Source organism: Adiantum capillus-veneris, chromosome 2 (genome assembly GCF_014529385.1).
Source record: "Adiantum capillus-veneris isolate H3 chromosome 2, ASM1452938v2, whole genome shotgun sequence".
Classification (NCBI taxonomy): Eukaryota; Viridiplantae; Streptophyta; class Polypodiopsida; order Polypodiales; family Pteridaceae; genus Adiantum; species Adiantum capillus-veneris.
In genome coordinates, this window is record NC_140932.1 from 123,666,041 (window position 1) to 123,690,844 (window position 24,804).

The 24,804-nt window shown below is 39.4% G+C and overlaps 1 protein-coding gene across 1 annotated transcript; it reads left to right on the forward strand.

Annotated features, from left to right (window-relative positions):
• The first annotated feature begins 2,449 nt into the window (after positions 1–2,449).
• Positions 2,450–3,369, forward strand: LOC147463527 (polyubiquitin 11). Its single transcript, XM_086489541.1, has one exon. It carries the CDS (start codon positions 2,525–2,527, stop codon positions 3,212–3,214), a length of 690 nt encoding a protein of 229 aa, XP_086345667.1. The 5' UTR covers positions 2,450–2,524; the 3' UTR covers positions 3,215–3,369.
• Positions 3,370–24,804: the final 21,435 nt, after the last annotated feature.

The window sequence follows — 24,804 nt, forward strand, 5'->3', positions numbered from 1 at the left end:
TGTTTAATTCTCTTTCACTATGCCTCTCTCATGCTTCTTGTGATTGCTAATGATGCTTTGATTAGCTAGATCGTAACTAATTAGTGGTTAATCCCTCTCTAATCTTGTGTGATCGCCCTCTTTTGCTTGTGTGTGCATGTATGTTTGATTGGAGTGTGGTGCTCGATAGATCTATGTGTGTGTGCTTGCGATTAGTGTGTTGCATGATAGGATTAATGTTGTGTGTGTCTTGCAATCGTTAGTGTGTGTGATTGGGTTGATTGGAGGTGAAGGGAAGTGGATGTGGAGATTGCCCATCATTGTGGCTTAGCTCCTCCATAGGCCAAGAAGCTCACCTCGTAGAGTCAACCATTCGTGTTCCCATGATTAGCTCACTTTCATGTGAGTGTTTCCATGCCCTTGCCGGGTAGCTCATCCCTCCGGATTGATTATTTTGTTGGTCATTGGAGCTATGCAACAATGGAAACCCCCAACAACACAATAAAAATTTCATGTGATTGTAGGCACTTATAAAACTCACTTTCCATAAATCTCATGCCCCCTTTAACTTAGCACGCCTCCATGCCTCTTCACCTTGTTTTGTAAAGTGGTGCAAAATAGGTGGGTTAAATTTTGAAATCAGGCTTCATTAGAGAGAATTTTGGCAAGATATTGTGCCCACTTTGAGGAGAAAGAGACGAGATGATCAATTCCTTGTTTTGGTGTTCATTAGAAGGTATCTTTCTAGATAACTTCTAGCAAACAAAAAGAAAAAGGAAAGAGTGCACACAAATGATGGTGAAGTGAGGCAGCACAAGCATGGGTGTAGATATTCTCTCTCTCTCTCTCTCTCTCTCTCTCTCTCTCTCTCTCTCTCTCTCTCTCTCTCTATTCAAGTAAAAGAGGAGATCTCTCGCAAGATTGAAGATGATGTGGCATCCAAGCTACGTGAACAAAAACGGAAAGACAATATAACTCTCAATGTTCACATTGGAGGGCTCCCAAGCGATTGGAAAGGGGAGGGGGACCTCAAGTTCAATGAGTCCCTTGCTCGAATTCAGGCGACAATCCCTATGGAAGTACAATAGAACCAAGCAACAATCACCACCCTAGCGCATGACCACCACACCAACCATGCGATCCTCACTTTCAAGACCAAGGCGGATCGAATAAAATTCCTCGAGCAATCGAGGCTTCTCAAAGACACCACACTTTGGTTTGCAGAGGACCTTACACCCGCCCAACTTAAACAGAAGAAGGTAGAACTCCAAAAGGTACGTGAAGCGCGCACAACAAGAGAATGGGTAGTTTACCGAGGAGGTAAAGCCATGTCCAGGAGTTTCGAACTCCAAAACCGGCTACCCTCTCACGTGCCCTTCCTTAGGTTTCATTGGACCCTTAGTCCTTAACTGAGATGTATGAACTGTTTTGTTTTGTTTTCCGGTCCCATAGGTCATATCTGACCTCCATGGACAATAATTCAATCAATCAATCTATCTATCTATCTATCTCTCTCTTTCTCTTTCTCTCTCTCTCTCTCTCTCTCTCTCTCTCTCTCTCTCTCTCTCTCTCTTTCCCATGGTGCAGGTACGCAAGAACCAGTAGGGCCAAGAGTGAATCTAGCAAAGAAGGAATATAGAGAGAGATTGAGAGTATGTATGGTTGTCTCAAGAAGGGATACCCCTTGGAGGTGATACTCGTGGTGGCAAAGCACGACAAGGCATAGTTGTCACTGTCGCAACACTTCTTCATGTAGGGTGGGGCACTAAAGGTCGAGCCAAATAGGTAATGGTCGTGCAGTTGGGACTGAGCCGAAGGCGAGAGGCAATAGAGGAGTAGGCGTAGGGGATATAATTGGGGATTGACATTTCACTCTTTCTCTCTTTGCTGCACACGCGAGAAAATGGACATTCTCCCTTTGTTGCAGACGTGCAAATTCTCTCGCTCTCCCTCCCTCTCTCTCTCTCTCTCTCTCTAGCTATCAAGTCCCATCGTGGCTACAACAAAGAAGCATGGATAGAGAGTTGCGGTAGGAACTGATTCTCTCTCTCTCTCTCTCTCTCTCTCTCTGGCGAGAGCCTCATGCAACTAGTAGCCAATATAGCAAGGAAAGGGTGCCCCCCGAAGGGGGGGGGGTTGCACAGGGCTGCTCATCGAGGCAAGGGCAAGGGAGGGAAGGAGCATGGAATGTCAGTGATAGTGATGGCAATGGCGGTGCGCTATGAAGAGAGACAAAGCAACATGGCAAGCCTAAAATTCTCAGATTCTCTTGAAATATCAAGGGAAATTAATTGAGCATTAGTAACCATCATGCTTAGTGATAAAGTTACAACACCTAGCCAGTCCTCAATCCTTGCAATGAGTGTCTTCTAAGCTCTATTTGTTCACCCCGGTTCCCCCTCCCCTTGCCTTGTGGGACACCACGCGTGAAACCGACTTCGAAACAAGAAGATATCATAAAGAGAAGCCCTTCTAGTTACTTTCGTATTGTCCTCATCCCTTTCTTCTGCCAGCGTTTGCCCTCCTTGAGTCCTCCATCGCCAACATGCAGATCTTCGTCAAGACCCTGACCGGCAAGACCATCACCCTTGAGGTGGAAAGCTCCGACACCATCGACAATGTCAAGACCAAGATCCAAGACAAGGAAGGCATCCCCCCCGATCAGCAACGTCTCATCTTTGCCGGCAAGCAGCTTGAAGACGGCCGCACCCTCGCCGACTACAACATCCAGAAGGAGTCCACACTCCATCTTGTCCTCCGTCTACGTGGTGGGATGCAAATCTTCGTCAAAACCCTCACCGGAAAGACCATTACCCTTGAAGTTGAGAGCTCCGACACCATTGACAACGTGAAGACCAAGATCCAGGATAAGGAGGGCATCCCCCCTGACCAGCAGCGTCTGATCTTTGCTGGGAAGCAGCTGGAGGATGGCCGCACCCTTGCAGACTACAACATCCAGAAGGAGTCTACCCTCCACCTTGTGCTTCGTCTGCGTGGAGGGATGCAGATCTTTGTGAAAACGCTGACTGGTAAGACCATAACCCTGGAAGTTGAGAGTTCTGACACCATTGACAATGTGAAGACCAAGATCCAGGACAAGGAGGGGATTCCTCCAGATCAGCAGCGACTGATCTTTGCTGGAAAGCAGCTTGAGGATGGCCGCACCTTGGCGGACTATAACATCCAGAAAGAGTCGACTCTTCACCTTGTGCTTCGCCTCCGTGGTGGGCAGTAAAAGCCCTCTGCTGAGCGCTAGAGAGGGTTGAACTGTTTTGAAGTATGTTATTTTGGTTGGAAAGGCTTTGTTGGTGTGGGTGCCTGTGATTTCTGCATTTCAAGTACTTGATTAGACTGTTGTTTTCCAATCAATAAAAGCTTCTCTTTTTTAAACTGTGCTGATGGATCTTTTGTTTGATCGGATGGAGTATCTTACTTTATCCTTGACATTTTCAATTGTAATACTGTAGTGGTTTGCTGTTTTCTCGTCAGTCTTTGTTCATGATTGTTAAGGTATTGTTACTATATCTGCATTTATTTGAGTCCGAAGATGGTATTTTGGTTGCCTTGTTGGCATTTAGGGTAGTGGAGAATTCCCAAATACTGGTATGGTCACTTCTTTTGCAGATGGAAATTGAATGGAGGCTGCCCCAGCACTGGATTATGTGTTATGCGACATGAAGCAGTAAGAAATAGCTATCCATTTAGTCTCTCCTGCTCTTCTGCTGATTATCTGTGGTGTTCATACGTAATGACTGCGGTATTTGCGGATGAACTATATGAATGAACTTAGTCTTTAAGCTGTGGTGGATGTTGCTTTTGGTGATATTTAAAATTTAACTGGTTCCTGACAATGATATGGGGATGTGAAAATGCCAGTAGGTATAGTACACTATATAAGAATGACAAACGGTGCACTTAGATCTCTAGTTTTTTCTTCTATTCTAGTGATTGCAGTGTAATATTTTGCATCAATGCTTCTTATGTAACTTGTTCTGATCAACTTGTTCTTAGGAAATGCAAAGCCATAAATATTTAACAGTGTTTCATCAACTTCATAACAAAGTATCTGTATCTTCATAGTGTGCAAATTTCTAGATGACATGTTCCTGCTTGTCGTCAATTTTGTTTGAAAAGAGCAAACAAAAGAAGTTGATGAAGGTAATGCTCACTAATGGATGACATTGCTCCTGCAAGAAGTTGTGCTGAAAATTGAGCTTGAAAGTAAATTACTTATTTTTGAAGGAAATTGACAAAAATGTGGATGCAGGTAGAAAGTGTCATGTTGTAAAATTTTGGTGTAAAGTGAGGTTTTGAATTTGCTTGAAATTGAACTTCTCTTTGTGATTGTGAATCCTAGGATTTGAATGTAAAATCACCAATAATTAACTATAAATATGTTGTAGAACTCTAGATTTTTCATCTACAGTTTAAAATAATATTTGCTAAACAGACACAAGATAGTTTCGAATCTCATTTCTCAATAAGAGATTCATGCCTCTAAATTCTAAAATCTTTCAAACACGAAGTGAATTATAAACCTAGTATGCCTTCACAGTCTTGGTATGCTTGAGAGAGAGAGAGAGGGGGAGAGGGAGATGGGAGTATAATCCTCGAGAAATTAATCAAGTGAGAGAAATTAACCAAGTGGTTATAATTGTTGAGTAGTCATTGGTTCATCATTCAATCTGGGAGTATCGTCCGGTAAGATGCGAGTGAAATATTAGTGGAACTTTGGTAGTTGATGTGCACTTTCTTCGAAGTCGCAAAGTACAAAGTGGATTACATAATAGGTGTTCACTTTGTGAGGTTGTTAAACGTCATGTGTTTTAATAAGTGAAGTTTGTCTATTACTTGGATGAACGTTATCAAGCAGAGCTTGCTTTTGTATTTGAAAAGGTCATTTGTGACTATGTAAATGGTTTTTTTTCCGTGTCCCATAATGCAAAATCTGGAACCAGAAGAAGATTGTGTGGTAGTAGGATGTCAACCAATTGGACATGAAAGCCAACAATGCCTCTTACCTAGTCAAGTGAGTTGGAAAGATTGTTCTAACTATTGCGAATGATAGTTTTATCGCGCTTGTTGATGCATGTTATGTACCAAGGATAAAAAAGAAACTTTTTTTTTCTTTTTTTTTTTGTATTCGCACTTGCAAAACTTGGTCTTGTTGTCAAATTTGTGGATGATAGATGTACAGTTTATGATCTCAATTTCAGTGATGAAATTGTTGCATATGGCATTTTGTGCCATGGGCTATATAAGCTCACTTTGTAAAACAAGTGGGTAAAATTTTGCAAATGCAATTGTGGATTTCAAAGCTATTGTATGTTTTGCGACATCTACAATTTTTCAATTTAGTCTATTTGCAAAAAATGTGATATGGTTGTTCCTTTGTCGCATCTTGAAGCACCTTCTAAGTATGTTTATGAAGCCAGTATTTTGTGTAAAAGATACGTCGCTCAAATTTTCCAAATGATTGTTCGTTAAGGGCTACATGCAAGTTGCAACTTGTGTGTAATAATGTTTGTGGGCCTATGCAAACTCTATCCTTGGGTAATATCCTTTATTTTGTGACTTTCATTGATGATTACTCCAAGCATGCATGGGTGTATCTGTAATTTTTGGTTATGGTTGAAAATGTCTCTAAATGTACTATGGGCATCCTCCATTTAGATCGAGGTGGGAGTATATGTCTCATGTATTTAATGCATTTTAGCTAGTCGAGGGATAAAACACCAATGTACACTGTTGTACACACCTCAACACAATGGTGCTCCTAAAAGGGGAAAAAAAAAGTCTCTTACGGAGATGGGATGTTGTATGGTCAAGAATCAAGATTTACCATATTCGTTTTGTCTTGAGGTATTATGTGTCGTACTTATGTACGTAATAGGTGTCCTACCAAAGCCTCGTGTGTATGAATCCTTATGACAAATGGCATGATAAGAAGCCATCTATTGATCACATGCTTGTTTTTGGTTGTTTTAACTTATGCTTTGGTGCCACAAAAGCAGTGCAAAAAATTGGACGATAAGGCTATCAAATGGTTATAGTCCTGCAAGCAAAGTTTACACGTTATACCATTTGTAAAGAAAATGTATCTTGCTTTTACGAGATGTTGTATTTATGGAAGATTTTGTTTAGCCTTTACTATTATACCAAATATGGTAATGTAACTTGTAAGCTCACATGACATTTATGACACTTTGTTACCTCTTTCTAATGGTGGAAACTTGAAATGTAAGATTCAATGAGGCACAAGTATAGCCTATGGGGGTTTCTGAAAATGTTACAAATAAGCCTATACAGATGTAGATGATGTACTTGATATGGAAAGGGCTAAGAAGAAAGAGGCTAGGGGTATGCCAAACTGGTTGGCGAAAACTTTACATGACAATTTATTAGATGCACCTATGTCTAGTCGTACTTGTTCACATTCTTGCCATGCATCATATGTGTTAGATTGTTATGTTGTGACTGTTTCTAGTTTATGTGATAAAGAGAAACCTCTTCCTTTTGATGAAGCACAAAATTCAAAAAATTGGATGATTGCAATGCAATCAGCATTATACGATGCACTTATAGAGAATGAAACATGGACTTTATGTGATTTTTGTCTTGGAAAAAAGTCCATTGGTATGAAGTGGGTTTACAAGTTGACACGTAAGCCGGATGGTGAGATTGATCACTACAAGGCTAGAATTGTTGCAAAAGGTTATACACAAAAAAAATCCATTGATTATGAAGAGACTTTTGCTCCCACTTGTCGAATGACTACTGTTCAATTTCTATGTGCATCCATAGCTCATTTTAAGATGGAATGTACATCAATTAAACATTGTTACTGGTTTCTTGAATGGTGATATGTTTGAGGAAGTATATGTAACACAACCTTGCAGTTTTGTCAATAAAGGACAAGAAACAAAAGTGTGCAAATGCAAGAAAACTTTGTATAGGTTGAAGCAATCTCCTCATGCTTAGTGTAAATATTCTTATTTGGTTAAACAAGGCTTTAGTAATAGTCCAACTGAAAGCACTTTGTATGTCAAATGTGAGGGTGATGTGTATCTCATCGTCATATGTAGATTTTTTAAATAAAAATTATAGTCCAAATGAGACACACATTGTTGAATTCAAGGCTAAATTGAATGCTTTTAAGATAAAAGACTTGGGGCTTTGCATCATTACTTGGGCATATAGTTTAAGCAGTGTGATGGAGGTATTGCTTTGTGTCAAGCAAGACACATGGAGACATTACTATGGAAGTTTGGACTTGAGGGCTGCTAATCTATTACTACTCCAATGGAAGACATGTTTGCAATTGATTCTTCATGATGCTAGAGATCTTGTTGATGCCACTCTTTTTGGCTACTATTGGATACCTTATTTATGAATGCAATATGAGGATAGATATTCAATTTACACTCACAGGTCACCAGATTTATACATAGCCCCTACGCTTTAAGCATTGACAGGCTGTTAGAAGGATGTTTTGCCATTTGAGTGGAATATTACATCTTGGGTTGTTTTATCCCAAGAGGAGATCATTGCCAGTAAATTTGCATGCTTTTTTGGACTTAGATCAGGCTGGTTGTTATGACACATGAGCGTCCATAACTGCTTTTTTTTTAATGCTTGACAGTTCACACATATTATGGTTGAGAAAGAAGCAACCTATTTTGGCCACTTCTACTTGTGAAGTTGAGTATATGGTAGTCTTCATAACTAGGATTGAGTGTATATGGCTTAGATGCCTTTTGATTGTTTTGGGTGTTGGACAAGACACTGCCAACATCATGTACATTGATAATCAGAGTGCATTGGCAATTGCAAGAAACCCGATTTTTCATGGGTGGACAAAGCACATTGGGATGTATTATCATTGTGTTAGGGAGAGACTCTCAGTAGGAGAGATCAATTTGGATTATGTGCCAATACAGGACTACCTTGCAAATCTATTCACAAAGGCATTTCCCTATGACACGTTCAAAGCTTTTTGCAGAGCTTTGGGCTTGCTGCTCTTCGTAAATTGATCATGTTCTCAAAGCATGACACTTCCCTATAAACTATGTGCCATCTCTCACTCACCGCATCACTCCTGGGGAGATTTATGACCATATATGTGGTAGTGTGTGAACACACTTAGGACCATCGGGGCACTTTTTTTCTCACTTGAAGGTTTTTCCCCCGTGCATTGTATAATCACTCTAGGGCTAACTTATGTATCTATTTGCACACTAAGCAATACACTCTCTGTTGTGTGCATTGAGATTCTTCATCTTCTCTTCTTCATCTTCTCCAAGTGCGTGCATCCCTAATTCCAACATGACACACAATTCAATTGAGCTCTAAAAATGCAATCAAATGCTAATTACTAATCTACTAGGATCTTGAAGGTGACTAGGAAGTGCTAATCACACACCATTCATGGTTTTGGTTGTGCCATAGCAATAGATAATTAGGTAGATTAGAGAAAGAGAGCTCTCAATACACAATGTAGAGGCTGAAAAAGCCATGTAGATTTTTGTTATTTGTTGGGACCATCATTAGCAAAGATTCCCACTTGATATATTCAATGTTATAGAGAAGCTTTGCATTGGGAGCTTTGCTTCCTAGATCTTTGGAGCAAATTTATTCTTCTATGTGTAGGGCCTCTGTTTTCTAGAAGTAACATCCTCCTTGTTGAGAGGGATGGTGTGTTGGCACATCTTAGGTCAACTCCCTTCAAACCCTTGTCAATCTAGCCAAAAAAATCTATATATTCTTTTAAGGCCTTGGCGAGTAATGAATCTTCTTCTTTCATCACATTTTTATAAACCCACACCTTTTTGGGCTTGTTCCCATGTGTGAAGAAATCGCCTTGTTTTTTAGATGCTGACCTATGAGACTACAATTGAATATCTAATCTAGTATTGAATACATAAATAAGGCATCCAAAAAAAATTCTAATAAAAGTGATATCTACAAGATCTCAAACATCATGAAGACTGAACTCCAAACCTTTTTCCATTGGAGTAAGAGTAGGTTTGCAGTCCTCAAGTCCAGACTTACATAGTAATGTCTTTATGTACTTTACTTGACACAAAGCAATACCTCCATCACATTGCTTAAACTGTATGCCCAAGTAATGATGCAAAAGATCCAAGTCTTTCATCTTGAAAGTAGCATTTAGTTCAACCTGAAATTCAACAATGTGTGTCTCATTGAGACCAATAATCAACAATCATTTGCATATAAAATGACAATGAGATATATATCACCCTCACGTTTGACATACAAATTGCATTCTATTGGACTATTATGAAAGCCTTGTTTAACCAAATGAATGTTAGATTTATCATACCAAGCATGAGGAGGCTGCTTCAACCCATATAAACATATCTTGCATTTGGACACTTACTTTTCTTTTGCTTTCTTGACAAAACCATGATGCTGCATTACATATTCTTCCTCAAGTATATCACCATTCAAGAAAGAAGTAACAATGTCTGGTTGATGGATATTCCATTAAAATAGGCTTCCAATGTACATCAGAAACAAATAGTAGTCATGTGACAAGTGGGAGCAAAAGTCTCTTCATATTCAATGCCTTTTTGCCTTCACCTTCTTGTTGCTCCCCACAACTGGCTTTACACAAGAAAACACATCACCCCAATCTTTATTACTAACATTCTTTCCATGTAGATTTCGAGGATTAACTCCAGTCAGTGGTGATAGGCCTTTCTCTTCATGAAACTCCTCAGCAGTTTTCTACTGATTTGGTGGGAGTATTGCCTTGATCATACTTTTTGCATACTCTAGTTTTGTAGTGCTTGATTCAGATTTTGGTGTCCTCCCCATCCTAGATATTCATTAGAGACGAGCCATAAATTCATGATCCAAGTAACTTATATGCATGATAATCAAAAAATTATTATCTCTCTAGCCATACAGAATTTCTTATCAAACCAACCATACACATTGTGATTGTGTCTTTCTCTCTCTCTCTCTCTCTCTCTCTCTCTCTCTCTCTCTCCACACACACACACACACACACACAAACATTCACAGAGTTCTCTCCCTTACAGACACACAAACAAAGACACATGCATAGAGAGGGGGGAATTGATGAGAGAGAGAGAGAGAGAGAGAGAGAGAGAGAGAGAGAGAGAGAGAGAGAGAGAGAGAGAGAGAGAGAGAGAGAGAGAGAGAGACCTACTCCTTATAATGCTCCTTACAGGTGCAAGTAGTGACTTGCTACCACAATGCTCCTTTGAGGTGCAAGAAGTTTGACGTTGCAAGATTCAAGAAGCGTGCAAGAAGGGAGAGGGCTAGAAACGCGAGCTAGCATGCAAATTTTGATTTTGCATGAGATGAATTGACGGGCGGGAGGATGAATTAGTGCAATCATGATTTGAGGTGGGGAGGAGGTAGTGAATTTCAAAACAATCATAGCTTGAGTTGGGAAACTGCTGTATATCTAATTGTCTGCTATATAGCCATAGTTTTTTTTCCTCAAATTTAAAACTCCTAAGATATGGGGAGTAATAATTTAGACAAATAGTATTCCACCATACAATGCTTCTTCCTGTGTCGTTTGTTAGAAGCATGTGTTTATGCATAAATGCAGTGTTCAAGCTGTTGACCCGGCCATATGAATGTCATATAAATTGTATGTGCATGTATATTCATTGTTTGTTTAGTACTATATTCACAAAATATGTGGTTGGTAATGCAGCTATGGGGATCATTTTGTATAGAACTTTTTATGATGTCTATAAATGTTTGTGTTGATTGTTTTTGTCAATTATCTCATATCAAATCATAATCCATATATAAAAAAGAGAATTATAATTATTTGTCAACTATCTCTATTCTATTAACAAATTTTATTAAGAAACTAATTTTTTGTAATATAATGCTGTTTTTTTCTTTAAAATATTGGACTTTGGATATCAATCCATCACAATAATAAACTTCAACTGCCAATCTTTCATCTCTCTCTCTCTCTCTCTCTCTCTCTCTCTCTCTCTCTCTCTCTCTCTCAAGGATACAAAACTTATAGTGAGCTATAAAATAGACTTGAGCCACAAAAATTGCTCAAATAATAGAGTTTAGTAAAAGAGACACTACTTTTGTAAGTAACACCAACACCTCGTGAAACTTCTTACATATGGAATTAAGAAAAGAAAAGCTCGATTTACATATGTATGAATCTTACAATTGCCATGAAAGCACAGGTAAAAAATTTACCTCAAATTGGCAAATTATTTGTAAAATTGAATTCTATTAAATACTTTGGAGGAGTAAAAAATATCAATAATCTTGAAAGATTTAATTCCCTCTCAAAATAAACTAACAAAATATTGTTCGATTTTGCAGATTATCTATCAAAAACAACCATGGAGAGACAATTGTAGACTTTCACTTAGCTTTTTAACATATTTAATTAACTTTAGATATACCTGGCACTAGTAATCAAAATGTGAACCAATGTCTTATGATTTACAATGGTTTTTGAAAGTGTTACATGTCTTTAACTACAAGTATGGTTTGGAAGATACAATCAATGTATTTGATTAGCCTTATTGTTATGATTTTTTCCATATTTTATCAACTTTGGACATAACTAGTGCTAACAATCAAAATGTGAACCAATGTCTTATGATTTAGCATAGTTTTTTGAAAGTTACATATCTTTCAGAAGATTGAGTCAATGTATTTGATTAGCCTTATCGTCATGGTTTGTGCCATATTTTATTAAATTTGGACATAAATAGTGCTAGCAATCAAAATGTGAACCAATGTCTTATAGTTTAGCATAGTTTTTAAAAGTGTTCCATATCTTTAACCTATATTGTGTGAAAGATTGAGTCAATGTATTTGATTAGCCTTATCATCATGGTTTGTGCCATATTTTATCAACTTTGGACAAAACTAGTACTAGCAATCAAAATGTGAACTAATGTTTTATGGTTTAACATACTTTTTTCCAATGTTACATATATTTAACCTAATACTTTAATAGTTTAACATGTGTAAAACGTAGATGTGCTATGCAATAATATTTAAATCATTCTTTTAATTGACCAGTGTAGAAATGATGCTCGAGCAAAAGATCATCATGGGAGCCATTTGCAAAGACTGTATACATGCAATTTCAACGTGTGCAAATGAAAAATCCAAGAGATTAATGAAAGGAACATTTTTATTAAACATTTTATTAGTACAGTCTGGGAGAATATAGATTGCAGGCTATGTGAAGAAGACTAGTACGAGTTATTGATGCCAATAGGTATCTAAGAATTTGACCTGCATCACAATATCAGAACAGTGCTTGGCAGCATCAAGATATGTTGCAGAGACTTGAAAAAAAATAATTCCCACATGCAACAGACCAAGGTAAAGTTATGGAACAAACAGTGGGAGAAACAGAAGGTGAAGATGAAGAGAGTGAAAGTACAAGATAAGTGCATTTAGCACAAGCAAATAGAGATGGCGTAAGATGTGCAAGGAGCCATTAGCACAACAGATCAAATGTCAGTGGTACATGAACATCCATGCCCATAGCATTGAATGCTAAGCATGCACATTTGATTGCCATTCCCCCCAAAGCCTTAGTAGAAGGTGCCAAAATTGGATCATGTTCATTTGGTGTTTGTAGCTTATATACCATTGAGAGCATATCTTTCTTTCCAGAACACATACGTAGTCAAACGCTATAAGAAAGGGGCAAAAGCAAATTTTGACAACTTCTGGACAAAGCAAGACATGTAAACATTGCATTCATTCATTCTAGACAAAGCAAGACATGTAAACATTGCATTCATTCATTGTCAAATGCATCCGTTTCACCACATAGGCTCCATGGATCACTTTCTTTCTGTACTATAATGGGGGCTCGATGGGAGACTAGAAATGTGGAGTACCCTTCTTGCAAGGTGCATTTCAACATTGGATACACAAACTCCAGTACACTTGAAAGAAATTTCCCCCAACCCATCAACAACCATCAAATATAGAGCCAGCATATCTCATAATGGTGATTAAACACATGCTAGCCATTTTGTACGCATTGGTTGATGGCATCATAGCCGTTTACTCAATTGGCATTGTACACTGCAATCTACGTCCATATAACGTAATGTTAGATTTCACCCACGCAAATAAACCTTGCATTGAAATTATTGATTGGGGCATGATACTTAGAATCCCAACCAAGCGGGTGTTAAATAATTATGTATATAATGCAGCTGATTCTTTGACGGTAATTTTGGAGGCAAAGAGTGTAAGAGAACATAAGCTATCAAAACAGCCATGTATTGCTTCAAAAATCTATGATATATGATGTAATGATGCTTACACAAAGCTAGTGATATATATGTGCTAGGTTTTATGTACGAGATGTTGATAGATTTTTGGAATGCAACTAGAAGAGTATTCTTCAAAGATGAAGTGTTTTTCCACCCTGACCATGATACTCTTAAAGCCATTCAGCAGAAGGTGGACACATCAATGAAGCTAAGAGAGTGTAAGGCCAAAAGGAATGCTTTAAAAAAAATTCTATTTTTCAAGGAGCATTTAAAGATAGATCCTAACCTTGTTCAATGGCCTCTCATTGAGCTTATGTTGGCTTTTTATCTGGCTTAAACACTTAAAAATTACGAGTGTTTGTTGTAAATGGTTTGTCATTTGGGTACTTCATTTGGGCCCATTGTCTATAATCAATTGTGTTGATTACTCTATATACGAATGGTCTTTCATTTGGGCCAACCATCTATAATGGTGTTGATTAATCTATTTTTGAATGCTTTTTCATTTGAGCCAACTATCTATAATTGTGTTGATTACTTTGTTTAAGAAATTTGATTTCTCTAGTCATATGTGGTCTTGTCATGTTTGATAAATATTTTGAACTAAAGAGTGAAAGAGTAGATGTTCAAGAGAACAATGTTTGGCCAAGATATTTAATATTTTTCTATCGTTTTGTAGACAGTGGCTTTGAGATGTAAATCCCAAAACTTGTCTACATATTTGTGGATAGATTCATAGGGAGAGAGCTTTCAAGCTTTGCCATCCGGTGAGTACTTTGTCTTTGGCATAGGTAGCCAAAAATTGCTTCATGATGGAAGCTCTTAAAGATTTCCATGTTCATGGAGCTTCATCGTTTGCTCGTAGGCTAGACCACCATTGCCTGGTGGACTTTTGAAAATGCATAGCTACATGATGTAGCTTAGAGGACCCCGTGAAGCCCTCATCTCCAAACGCCACATCGATGAATTGTTGGATAAAGGCCAAGACTTTGTCCGTAGCACCAAAAGGGCCATTGTAGGTAAGGAAAGAGATGTTCTTTCCTCCCTCTTTGAACTTTTTGAGCTTGGACAACCTTTTCTAGGCGGCATAGGATTTCCTATGGCCTCTTCTCTCGGGTGGCTTGAGAGCTGCACCATCACTTTCTTCAAAAGAGGAAGAGGATGAGGAGGATGGAGAAGAGGGTGACCTCTTTCTCGCCTTTTTCTTCCCTTGGTCCTCCTTTTCTGCACCATCACTTTCTTTAGAAGAGGATGAGGATGAGGAAGATGGAGAAGAGGGCGACCTCTTTCTCGCCTTTTTCTTCTCTTGTTTTCTCTCTTTTCTCTTTGAATTATGGTGAAGAGGAGTATGCGATGGTCTTCTCCGTTTAGGGGGTGTTGGAGAACGTTTTTCCCACCGTCTTTGTGGAGCCATCTCCACCGAGGTGGCAGGAGACTCGCTTCTTTCTCATTCTTTCGGTGGGGGCTTAACCTTTGAAACTTGGGTTCTCCTTTGAGAGGGAGATGCCTCGTCCAGTAGTAGGCTTTTGAGCCCTTCGTACGGATCCTCCTCTTCTTCCCTTATTGGAGAGAGTCCTCTTTTGGAAGTCTCACCAGGCGCTTTCCTAGGTACTCTCTCTTCTTGGTGGGGAATTTGGAGAATACCACGGGTGTGCAATTGGTGTAGCACTTCACCTTGGAGGGATGGATTGCCCAGGGCTTGTTGAAGCCTAGAAACAAGATAGTTTACAAGCATAGGGGCATCATTAGTTTCTCTTTCATTAGCAAAATCAAAGCTATCAACATTCATTTCAATCTCTTTTCCCTCGTCATCCATACTAGCAAATTTTAGGTAAAATTTTTTACTTGTACTTTGGCACTTCAAGCCCTAGTTGCTACTCCTCTACCTTCAAAGATAAGCACTCAAGCATCTATACCCGTGGCTCAAATATTATTAATTGCAAGGAATAGAAGAGAGGGTTCAATAGAGCCAAGACAACATCGATTCTTGTCAAGTTTCTAATAGCTCAGTAATGGATAAGCCGTAGGCAAGCCCCGTAGGACTCCATTATTAAGATCATATATTTTGATGGTATCCCCGTTAACTGCATAAAGCAGGCGTGCTTCAAGGATGAGAAATCCCTATTCTACTTACTCTTTTGCAATTAATAACACCAACCATTTGTAGCAAGCTTGAGGACCTCTCTTCTTGAGCAAGAAAAGAGAAACCAATAGCTCTGATACCGATGTAACACTTAATGCACTAGTAGTGTGTGTAGCGAAAATTGATAACATAGTGAGCATTTCATTAAGAACAAGTTCCCAATGAGCATAGAGAGAGTACTTAATTTGAGAAAGCAACATAGAAATTTACACCTAGCTAGTTTAGCATAGACAATACTTGAAAAGACAGAGAAATAGAACAATTGACAATGATTGAGGACTGGATTTACATGGAGCCGGTCCCCCCTCCAAAAAGGCTTTGTATTATAGCTTCTCTCATTAAAGGAGACTTTTGTACAATACAATATTTGTGTTCCTTGACAAAACTCATTGGCGCAATGAAGATGGAAGCTTCATGTACCAAATTATGCTTGAAAAACACACTTAGTGTCCCTAGCCTCAGTCTTAAGACCTCACACCACCTTCAAAAATGGTGAGAGCTAGCAGGGAATGAGGAAAGATTGAGAGGAAGAAGATGTATCTTACGGAAAATAAGTATTCTCCTCACATAATCACTCTTAGCATAGCTTAGCTTAGTAATTAGCATGGTAGAGGAGATGAGCATGCCATTGAAGCTTGGCTCTTGGTTGGATTTTCATTCCATAGCCAAGAGTTGTTGGTGTAGGCCTCTACTTCTCAATGCTTGGAGAAGGAGATGGAGTTCTTGCTCAACACATGAGTAGTGAGTGTTGTGTAGCAAAAATTGGTTAGTCAAAAATGCCCACCTCTCTCTCTTCTTGGTCGACCCCTCTTCCCATTTGCTCTTGCTGGCTTCCCATTGGCTCTTGCAAAGCTTATCCAATAAAAATTAAGAAGCATAGTTGATAGCCTTGTGACAAGTGTCCCCCTTTCCCCTTTTTTGAGAGCTTTAGGTAATTAAAATAAATTATTTAAACTCTCATTGGACCTTTTAGTCTTCTGGCCAATAGGAATCATGCAAGCCATTGTGGGCTACTGGATGCTCATTGGACCCCTTGGTAGACTATCCAATAGTCTTCTAGGGAGCTTAATTTCTATTGGTTCTTTTCTCAAGCATTTTGTAATTGTGTTGACAGGCCAACCTTTCAACAACGCTTCCACAAAGATTCCATGAAGATTTCTCAAAGATTCTCTAAAGACTCCACATGAAGATGCTAATGAAGTGATGAAGATAAAGATGGATGCTGTAATGTGAAGATACAAGCTCATGGACATCATCAAATATCTTGTTATTATCATTTTGAGCCATTATGGCCACTTTTGTAATGTTTACAGGAACTTCATATTTTAAGTCGGCAATTGTATTTTGGCCGCAGATGCTTGTTGGATGATCAAAGCCAGCTCGCGGTGTTGTAATTAAGGTCTATAGAAGCCTAGGGACAAATCAGGTCATTTTGGCCGGACATTAGGTTTTCTAAAGCTTAGTATATAAACCAAAACCTAGAGCGTTGTAAAGGTGACTTCTAATAATCTTATCTTCCGTGTCTACTGGGAGACTGCGAGAGTGTGTGTGTGTGTGCTACAAGAGCTACGGTGGTCGGAATCGCAAACAGAGAGAAGCAGCGTGTTGCCGACCAGGAGAGCTATGCGTTGATGCTTACATCACGCGCGTTCGTCTGTGTTTTGGCAGATTCACCCGCGAGCTACTTTTGGAGTTTTGGTGAGTAAACGTTGTCCGTTTTTGCATTTTAGCATATCCACATGATCAGAGCGAGTAGAGCTACGCATTAGGCATTTTAGATTTTAGAAACAGTGACCTGTAAAATCTGACCAGACATACTACGCGTTTTTTGCAGGGAGGGTATTGGGTTAGGATTTGTGGTCAAAGACCTAAGGGATAGCGGCCTTCCAGTTTGTGTAGGACTTCCCTTGAGTTTCATGAAGTTTCGAGATCGTTTGATGGGCTTTTGGCTTGCGATAGCATCATAGGAGACTCTCACATTCACAGAACCGATGGCATGTAGATTTGATATCTCTGTAGGAAGTAGTCATTAGTCGGTCAAGTAGAGGTTGACACCCCTTGCTTGCTTCCACACGCCTGCGGGTCGAGCTCCGTCCTCAGTTGACATTATATGTTAGGTGAGTTCTCGCTATGCTGACGTTCGTCGTGGTGTATCCGCCAACATTGGCGCCGCTGCCGGGGACGAGGGCCCTAAGTAGGTGATCGAGACTAGTCCTTGAGGATAGAGGCCCCTCTAGCTTGCCAGAGTATATTCATTCTTTTAGATAGGATCGGAGAGTGGTGGACTCTTTTGGTCTTAGAGGGAGTCTAGGGAGCGTGTGTCTGGCCTAGATCCTTCGACTTAGGTAGTATTAGGTAGGAGATAGGTGTGGATTGATGGGGATTTGGTGAGGTGGAAGAGGTGAAAAGTCAGCTAGAGAGTCCGTGTGAGGCTAGAAAGTGACTTGAGCATCAAAAATTTCACCATCCCATGTGATGAGTAGGAGTAGAGTAAGTAGAACGTACTAATTTTGATCTTGAGCATATCATGCATGTCATATTTGCTACTAGGCTCATCAAAGTTGTGAAAACATAAAATCAAGGAAAAAGTAAAATTGCATTTGGATGCTTCCTTGATGATTGATAATTGCTGTGAGTAGTCCAAAGGGGTTGGCAGAGCTTAAGAGAAAGTTAGAACTGAAAAAATCACAATTCTGTCATTGGGGACATCCTACGTGTAGGATGTCTCTAGAGGTAAAACTGTGAAGATTTTGAAAATTTTGAGGTCACCAGTGTGTTCAGTGGGTATGTTTTACCCTAAGAACATGTTGACTTGAGTGTTTTTACATGTTTTTGGTGTCCAAAAGTCAAAAGGCGAAGCTAGAAAAATTCATAAAGTGCTTGTTTTGAGTGATTGTTGTGCTTTTGAGTGTCGTTGGTGAATGATGTCAAGTGTAGAGACCATAAAGAAGCATAAGAAACACTCCAGTCAGGAAAATTATGCAAGAGACATCCTACACGTAGGATGTCTCTAGGGCCATTTGGGACAAGAATTTGGAAATTTTGGGGCTACCAGACTGTTCATTGGGTGGGTTTTACCCTATGTACACCTTGAAATGAGGAGTTTGACCTTATTTTGGCTTCAAAAAGGCAAAAGACGGTGAATACCAGACATCCTACCCATTTGATGTTGGGAGTGATTGAGAGACCTAAACCGTAAGCTAACTTCATACACATGTTCTAAAAGTGTTTCTAAGGGTGTCTACCAAGTTTCATCTCATTTGGACACTTAAACTGGGGTGAAGTGGACTTTAACGTTTTTGGAAAGATTGTGTCCGGAAGAGCCGTTTTGGATGATTTTGACATCCAATTGAAATTTTGAGCATACCAAGGTGTTGCTAGACTCAAGGGGAACCTTTGAACCAAATCTTGCTTCATTCTGAGCAGAAAAAAATTTGGGCGTAGTATGTCTCCAGGGGGTGTTTGGGCAGGTATTTGGAAATTCTGAGACCACCAGTGTGTTCAGAGGGTAGGTTTTACCCTAGGATCATGTTGACTTGAGTGTTTTCCCATGTTTTTGATGTCCAAAAGTCAAAAGGCGAAAAATTCATAAATTGCCTATTTGGAGTGATTTTGACATTCAAATGAAATTCTGAGCATACCAAGGTGTTGCTAGACTTAAGGGAACCTTTGAACCAAATCTTGCTTCATTCTGAGCAGAAAAAAATTAGGGCGTAGTATGTCTCCAGGGGGTTTTTGGGCAGGAATTCTGGAATTCTGAGACCACCAGTGTGTTTAGAGGGTAGGTTTTACCCTAGGAACATGTTGACTTGAGTGTTTACCCATGTTTTTGATATCCAAAAGTCAAAAGGCGAAGTCAGAAAGCGAAAAATTCATAAATTGCTTGTTTGGAGTGATTTTGACATTCAATGAAATTCTGAGCATACCAAGGTGTTGCTAGACTCAAGGGGAACCTTTGAACCAAATCTTGCTTCATTTTGAGCAGAAAAAAATTTGGGCGTAGTATGTCTCCAAGGGGTTTTTGGGCAGGAATTTGGGAATTCTGAGACCACCAGTGTGTTCAGAGGGTAGGTTTTACCCTCGGAACATGTTAACTTGAGTGTTTTCCCATGTTTTTGATATCCAAAAGTCAAAAGGCAAAGTCAGAAAGCGAAACATTCATAAATTGCGTGTTTGGAGTGATTTTTGCACATTTTTTTTCATTTGTGGAGCCTACTAGCACTTGTTGTGACCATAAGGAAGCATTATGAGCACTTCAATCTGAAAAAATAGACAGTAGACATCCTACCCGTATCCTACCCGTAGGATGTCTACAGGGTGATTTGGGAATAATTTACCAATTCTGAGGTCTCCAGAGTGTTTAGAAGGTGGGTTTTACCCTATTTACACTCTCAAACCAGGAATTTGACCTTATTTTGACAGATTAAAGGCAAAAGACGAGAATTGCCAAACATCCTACCCAAATTGTGTACAAGGGGTGATTTTGAGACCAAACCATAAGTTGACATCATATGCATGTTCTAAATGTTGTATTGAGTGTATGTGACAAGTTTCATCTCAGTTGGAAGAGTAAAATTGAAGATTAAGCGAATTTTAGCATTTTGTACCAGACAAAGGCAAGAATAGCCACCTTTGGGAGCTTTTGGCATCCAAACCCAAATCTGACCATACCACGGTGTTGCTAGACCCAAGGGGAGTCTCTGGACCAAATTTTATTCAATTCTGAGCAAAAAGACATCCTACCCATAGGATGTCTCCAAGCCAGTTTTAGGGTCCTACTGTAATTTTGACGATATAGGAGTGTTCACAGTGTCACAAAGATCCCAAATCTTCTTTTAAAATTTAATTTGAACTCATCTTGACCATTCTAAATTGCATTTCACTATTTTGGCCATAACTTTCACAAACGGTATTGGATTGGAAAGTTTTAATATCAAAACGTAGCCTGAGAGCAACACTACATATCTTCGAGCAAAACTTGAACTAAATGTATGACTTTGGCAACCTTTTAGGTCAACTTTGAAAAAAAAAAACGTCGTTTAAGGCCTCAAAATGCATCCGGAAGTCAGGTGTGTCTAAAACCGATAGTTCGAAAGAATTGTGAGAAAACGGTCACGGTTTGAACACAGGAGGAGACAAAGTGCTTCAAAGAAATGCTTTCAAAGCATGGTAAGGCTTTTGCATTTGAGCCACATGAGATAGGATCTGTTGATCCTTATATTGTAGCTCCTATGGTAATTTTCACAATACCTCATGTGCCTTGGAATCTGCGGCCTATGCCGGTTCCAAAGGCTCATTTGCCAAAGTTAGTAGAGCTACTAAATGAGAAAATCAAAATGGGAATCTTGGAGCCTTCTTGTGCTCCATACTCAAACAGGTGGTTCATAGTTCCAAAGAAGAATGGTTCTCTACGCTTCATCCAAGATATGCAACCAGTGAACAAGGTGACAATTAGAAATGTAGGAACAGGTCCAATTGTGGATGAATTTGCAGAGGCGTTTGCAGGGAGGGCAATCTACTCAATGGGGGATCTCTACTCAGGGTATGATCAATTTCAGCTTGCAATCGAAAGCAGAGACTTGACAACCATGAGGACACCTTTGGGTTTGGTAAGGATGTGTACCTTGCCACAGGGAGCAACCAACTCGGTTGCACATATGATGAATGGGATGAATAAGGTCTTACGTGACTTTATTCCTCAAATCACAATGCCTTTCATTGATGATTTGCCTATCAAAGGATGTGAAGAAAGTGACAAAGATGAAGCTTTGGATCTCAAGGGATGTCGCAGGTTTGTGGTAAATCACATAAATGATTGTGATAAAATTTTGTCTAGGTTGGAAGAAGTGAATCTTACATTGTCAGGGAAAAAGTCTATGTTTGGTGTCAAAGAAGTGCTCATTGTGGGGCACATGTGCGGGCCATATGGTAGGAAACCTCGTCCATCAAAGGTAGATGCCATCCAAAGAATGAAAGAAACATGCACTAGCATCACTGAGGTTAGAAGGTTTCTGGGAGCATGTGTCTTCTATGTTATTTATATTCCACATTATGCGCATGTAGCTGATCCTCTTTATCAGCTGCTTAGAAAGAATCAAAAGTTTAAATGGACAGAAGCACATGTAAAATCCATGAAAAAGCTAAAGGAGTTACTCCAGTCAGCAACGACTTTGAGAAAGGTAGACTATGAGTGTCAAAGGCCAGTGATTGTGACAGTAGATACCAGTCCTACAGGGATTGGATGGGCAATAGGGCAAGATGACAAAGAAGGACACAGGTATGTGGTAAGATTTGGAGCAAAGGTACTAAGTGCTCGCCAAAGAAACTATCCACAGATAAAGAGAGAGTTATGGGGTATGGTTACAGCCTTGAAAAGTGGAAAAGAGTACCTAATTGGTGCATGTGTGGTTGTAGAAACAGATTGTCTACCACTTCTTGGGATGATTACAAGCTGCTCAACACCAGACATTGCTATGTTGCGGTGGATTGCCTACATTAAGTCCTTAAATCCCGAGTTTAAGAACATTGCAAGTAAAGTCAATACAGTGGCAGATATGCTATCAAGGGCAAGGTATGAAGATGAGTCACATATGATTGATGAGGGAGATGATGTGGGCACAAAGTTCTATTCCATCTCTCATGTCAAAGGTAACAATGTTCCACTTGAATTGTTCTTGAAAGATCTTTATGAAGGTGATTGGCTTCTTATTGGAAGCTACTTGAGTACTCTAACAAAACAGGATGATTGGTCTGAACATGAATTCAAGAGGATACGCAGGAAAGCATATGGTTACTTTTTGAGGGATGGTTACTTGTGGAAGCATCCTAAACAAAAGGGTGCTACACCACAAAGGGTTATATGTAAAAAAGAGACTCAAGTAAAGCTCATGCAAGAGTTTCATGAGAGTCTATGGGTTGGACACAGGGGTGTGTGGGCAACCTTCTCCAAGTTGAAAGAAAAATACTGGTGGAAGGGTATGTATAAAGATGTATCTCAGTTTGTAGAGTCATGTGTAACTTGTCAAATGTATTCAAATGTTCGACATCGTGATGGATTGCACCCTACATATCCACTAGCCATGCACTATAAATGGGTTGTGGATCTAGTCACGATGCCTTTAGGACTCTGGCAGATGAGGTACTTGGTTCTTTCACGAGAGGACCTAACTAATCAGGTTGAAGGAAGAGCATTAAGAGCTAAAACCACAGAAGCTGTGTGCAAATTCCTTCTTGATGAGGTGATTTGCCGTTATGGTTGTGTGGGAAAGATCACTGCAGACAGAGGTGAACTGGATGCCGAAGAAGCAAGGGAGTTCTTTTCTAGATTAGGAATCAAGCTTTCTCTTACTACAGCTTACAACCCTGAAGGCAATGGAAAGAGTGAAAGAGGGCACCCTCCTATCATCAAAGCTTTGGCCAAGGCTTGCGAAGGAAGAGTTGGTGAGTGGCCAAAACTGTTACCATACGCTTTATGGGCTGATCATACAACACATAGCTCAGTAACTGGCTACATGCCTGCGGAGCTAATGTATGGTCAAAAGCCAGTGATGCCGATTGAAGATACAATTCCCACATGGAATGTACTACCTTGGCAAGAGGGGCTTAGCAGGGAAGATCTCCTTGCATTGCGCATAAGGCAACTAGAGAGAAGACCTCGAGACATTGAGGCTGCAAAAGAACGACTCAAAAATGCAAGATTGAAAAACAAGGACTACTTTGATAAGCGACATCGGCTCAGGAGCAAAGCAATTGACAAAGGTGACTGGGTTTTAGTGTACGATAGTAGCCTTGATAACCAACACACAGTCATGCGTAAGTTTTCAAAAAGATGGTTTGGACCATATGTTGTAAAACATGTGCATGAAAATGCTACTTACAGCTTGTCTGAACTAGATGGCACAGAAGTAAAGATTCCCATTGCAAGAAAAAGGATCAAAATGTTTAAGAGAAGAGGAGACAATGATCCAGAAAATGTTGATGAGGAAGAAGAGCAAAACACAGGTGAAGATCAAAGTGAAAATAAAGCTCTGGAATCATCCAGTGAAGATGAAAGCAAGGAAGATGTACAAGAGGGCTGATCTTACAAAGAAATAATTTGGCACATACCGGAGGATGTGCAGGTTTAGAGGGGGTGGATGTCGTGCTGTGACATGTACATAGTGGGAACACATGCTACAAGAGATATCTTGTAACTTTTTAGATACATAATTATATTTCCTATAATGTACATATGCATATGTAAGTATAAAAATAAGCTTTCTATCTCATCTTATTATTTATCTCAAGGGTAATGTATTCTTACTTTACCATCAAAAAATACTATGGGAAAAGTGTCAATAGCTCCGCCTCTTTAACTTGGGACAAAAAGCATTGATTCTTTATTTCTACTATTTGATTATCATCTCACACCCTAGCTAGATCCTATATCTAGGGTAAACTCCAATATATATATATTCTATGTATTTTTTATACTTTTCTTATATTTCTTTTTAAATAGCTACTAGGAGAGAATCAAATCCTAGTGGGACACTAGGTGGCATGATTTCAAAGATACACTTATTTTAATGCATTATTGCAAGCATGGTTACAAAACTTTGTCAAGGAGAAATGTCATGCTTTCATATGGCATGAGGTGTCCTTGGGAATTAAATGAAAGTCAAGGCTAAGGAGACCACATGAAGACTTTTGCTGCCATAAATGGACCCTATTTTGATGAATTTTTTACACAAGGTTCCAATCCGAATTGGAGAATGATTTTAAAAAGAAAATCGTAGCTAATGAGCTGAAGTTTCTGTCCATATTTTTATTTTTTTATTTGGAGCTACGGTTGAGGAGATATGATCAAAATACTGGACCCCAGTCTGCCCACATCATACAGGGACAGCTCATTTCCAACTTTTCCAATTCCTGTTCACACTGGCTCCTCTCTTCTTGTGTAAGTTCCCTTCACCTATAAAAGGGGACCTCTTCTTCCTTGGAAGGAACTCAAGCATTCAAGCCATTGATGAGAGGAATTCTTGAGGGAGTGAGTAGTAATGCCTAATTGTACTTAGCCATTAACGTAAGCCCAAGCCTACACTTTCTCCTAGAGGGAGACTAGCCATTCTTGCAACAAGCTAACCTTGGAAGATCAACTCTAATCAAAGAAGGTCTTGCACTTGGTGTATCAATCAAAGTTGAATTCTCCCCTCTTCTTCTCTCTCCCATCAATAATGGTGCCGAAGGGTTTCAAGTAAGATGTGTTCTACATTGATGTTTTCTTGATTTCTTGTTGTTTTCATTTTCATCTCTAATCCAAGATATATATATGTATCTAATCTCATCTCCTTAACCAAACCTATCTCTCTCATTCTTAGTAATTCATCCTCTTTAGGTTCTCTTTGCTACAGG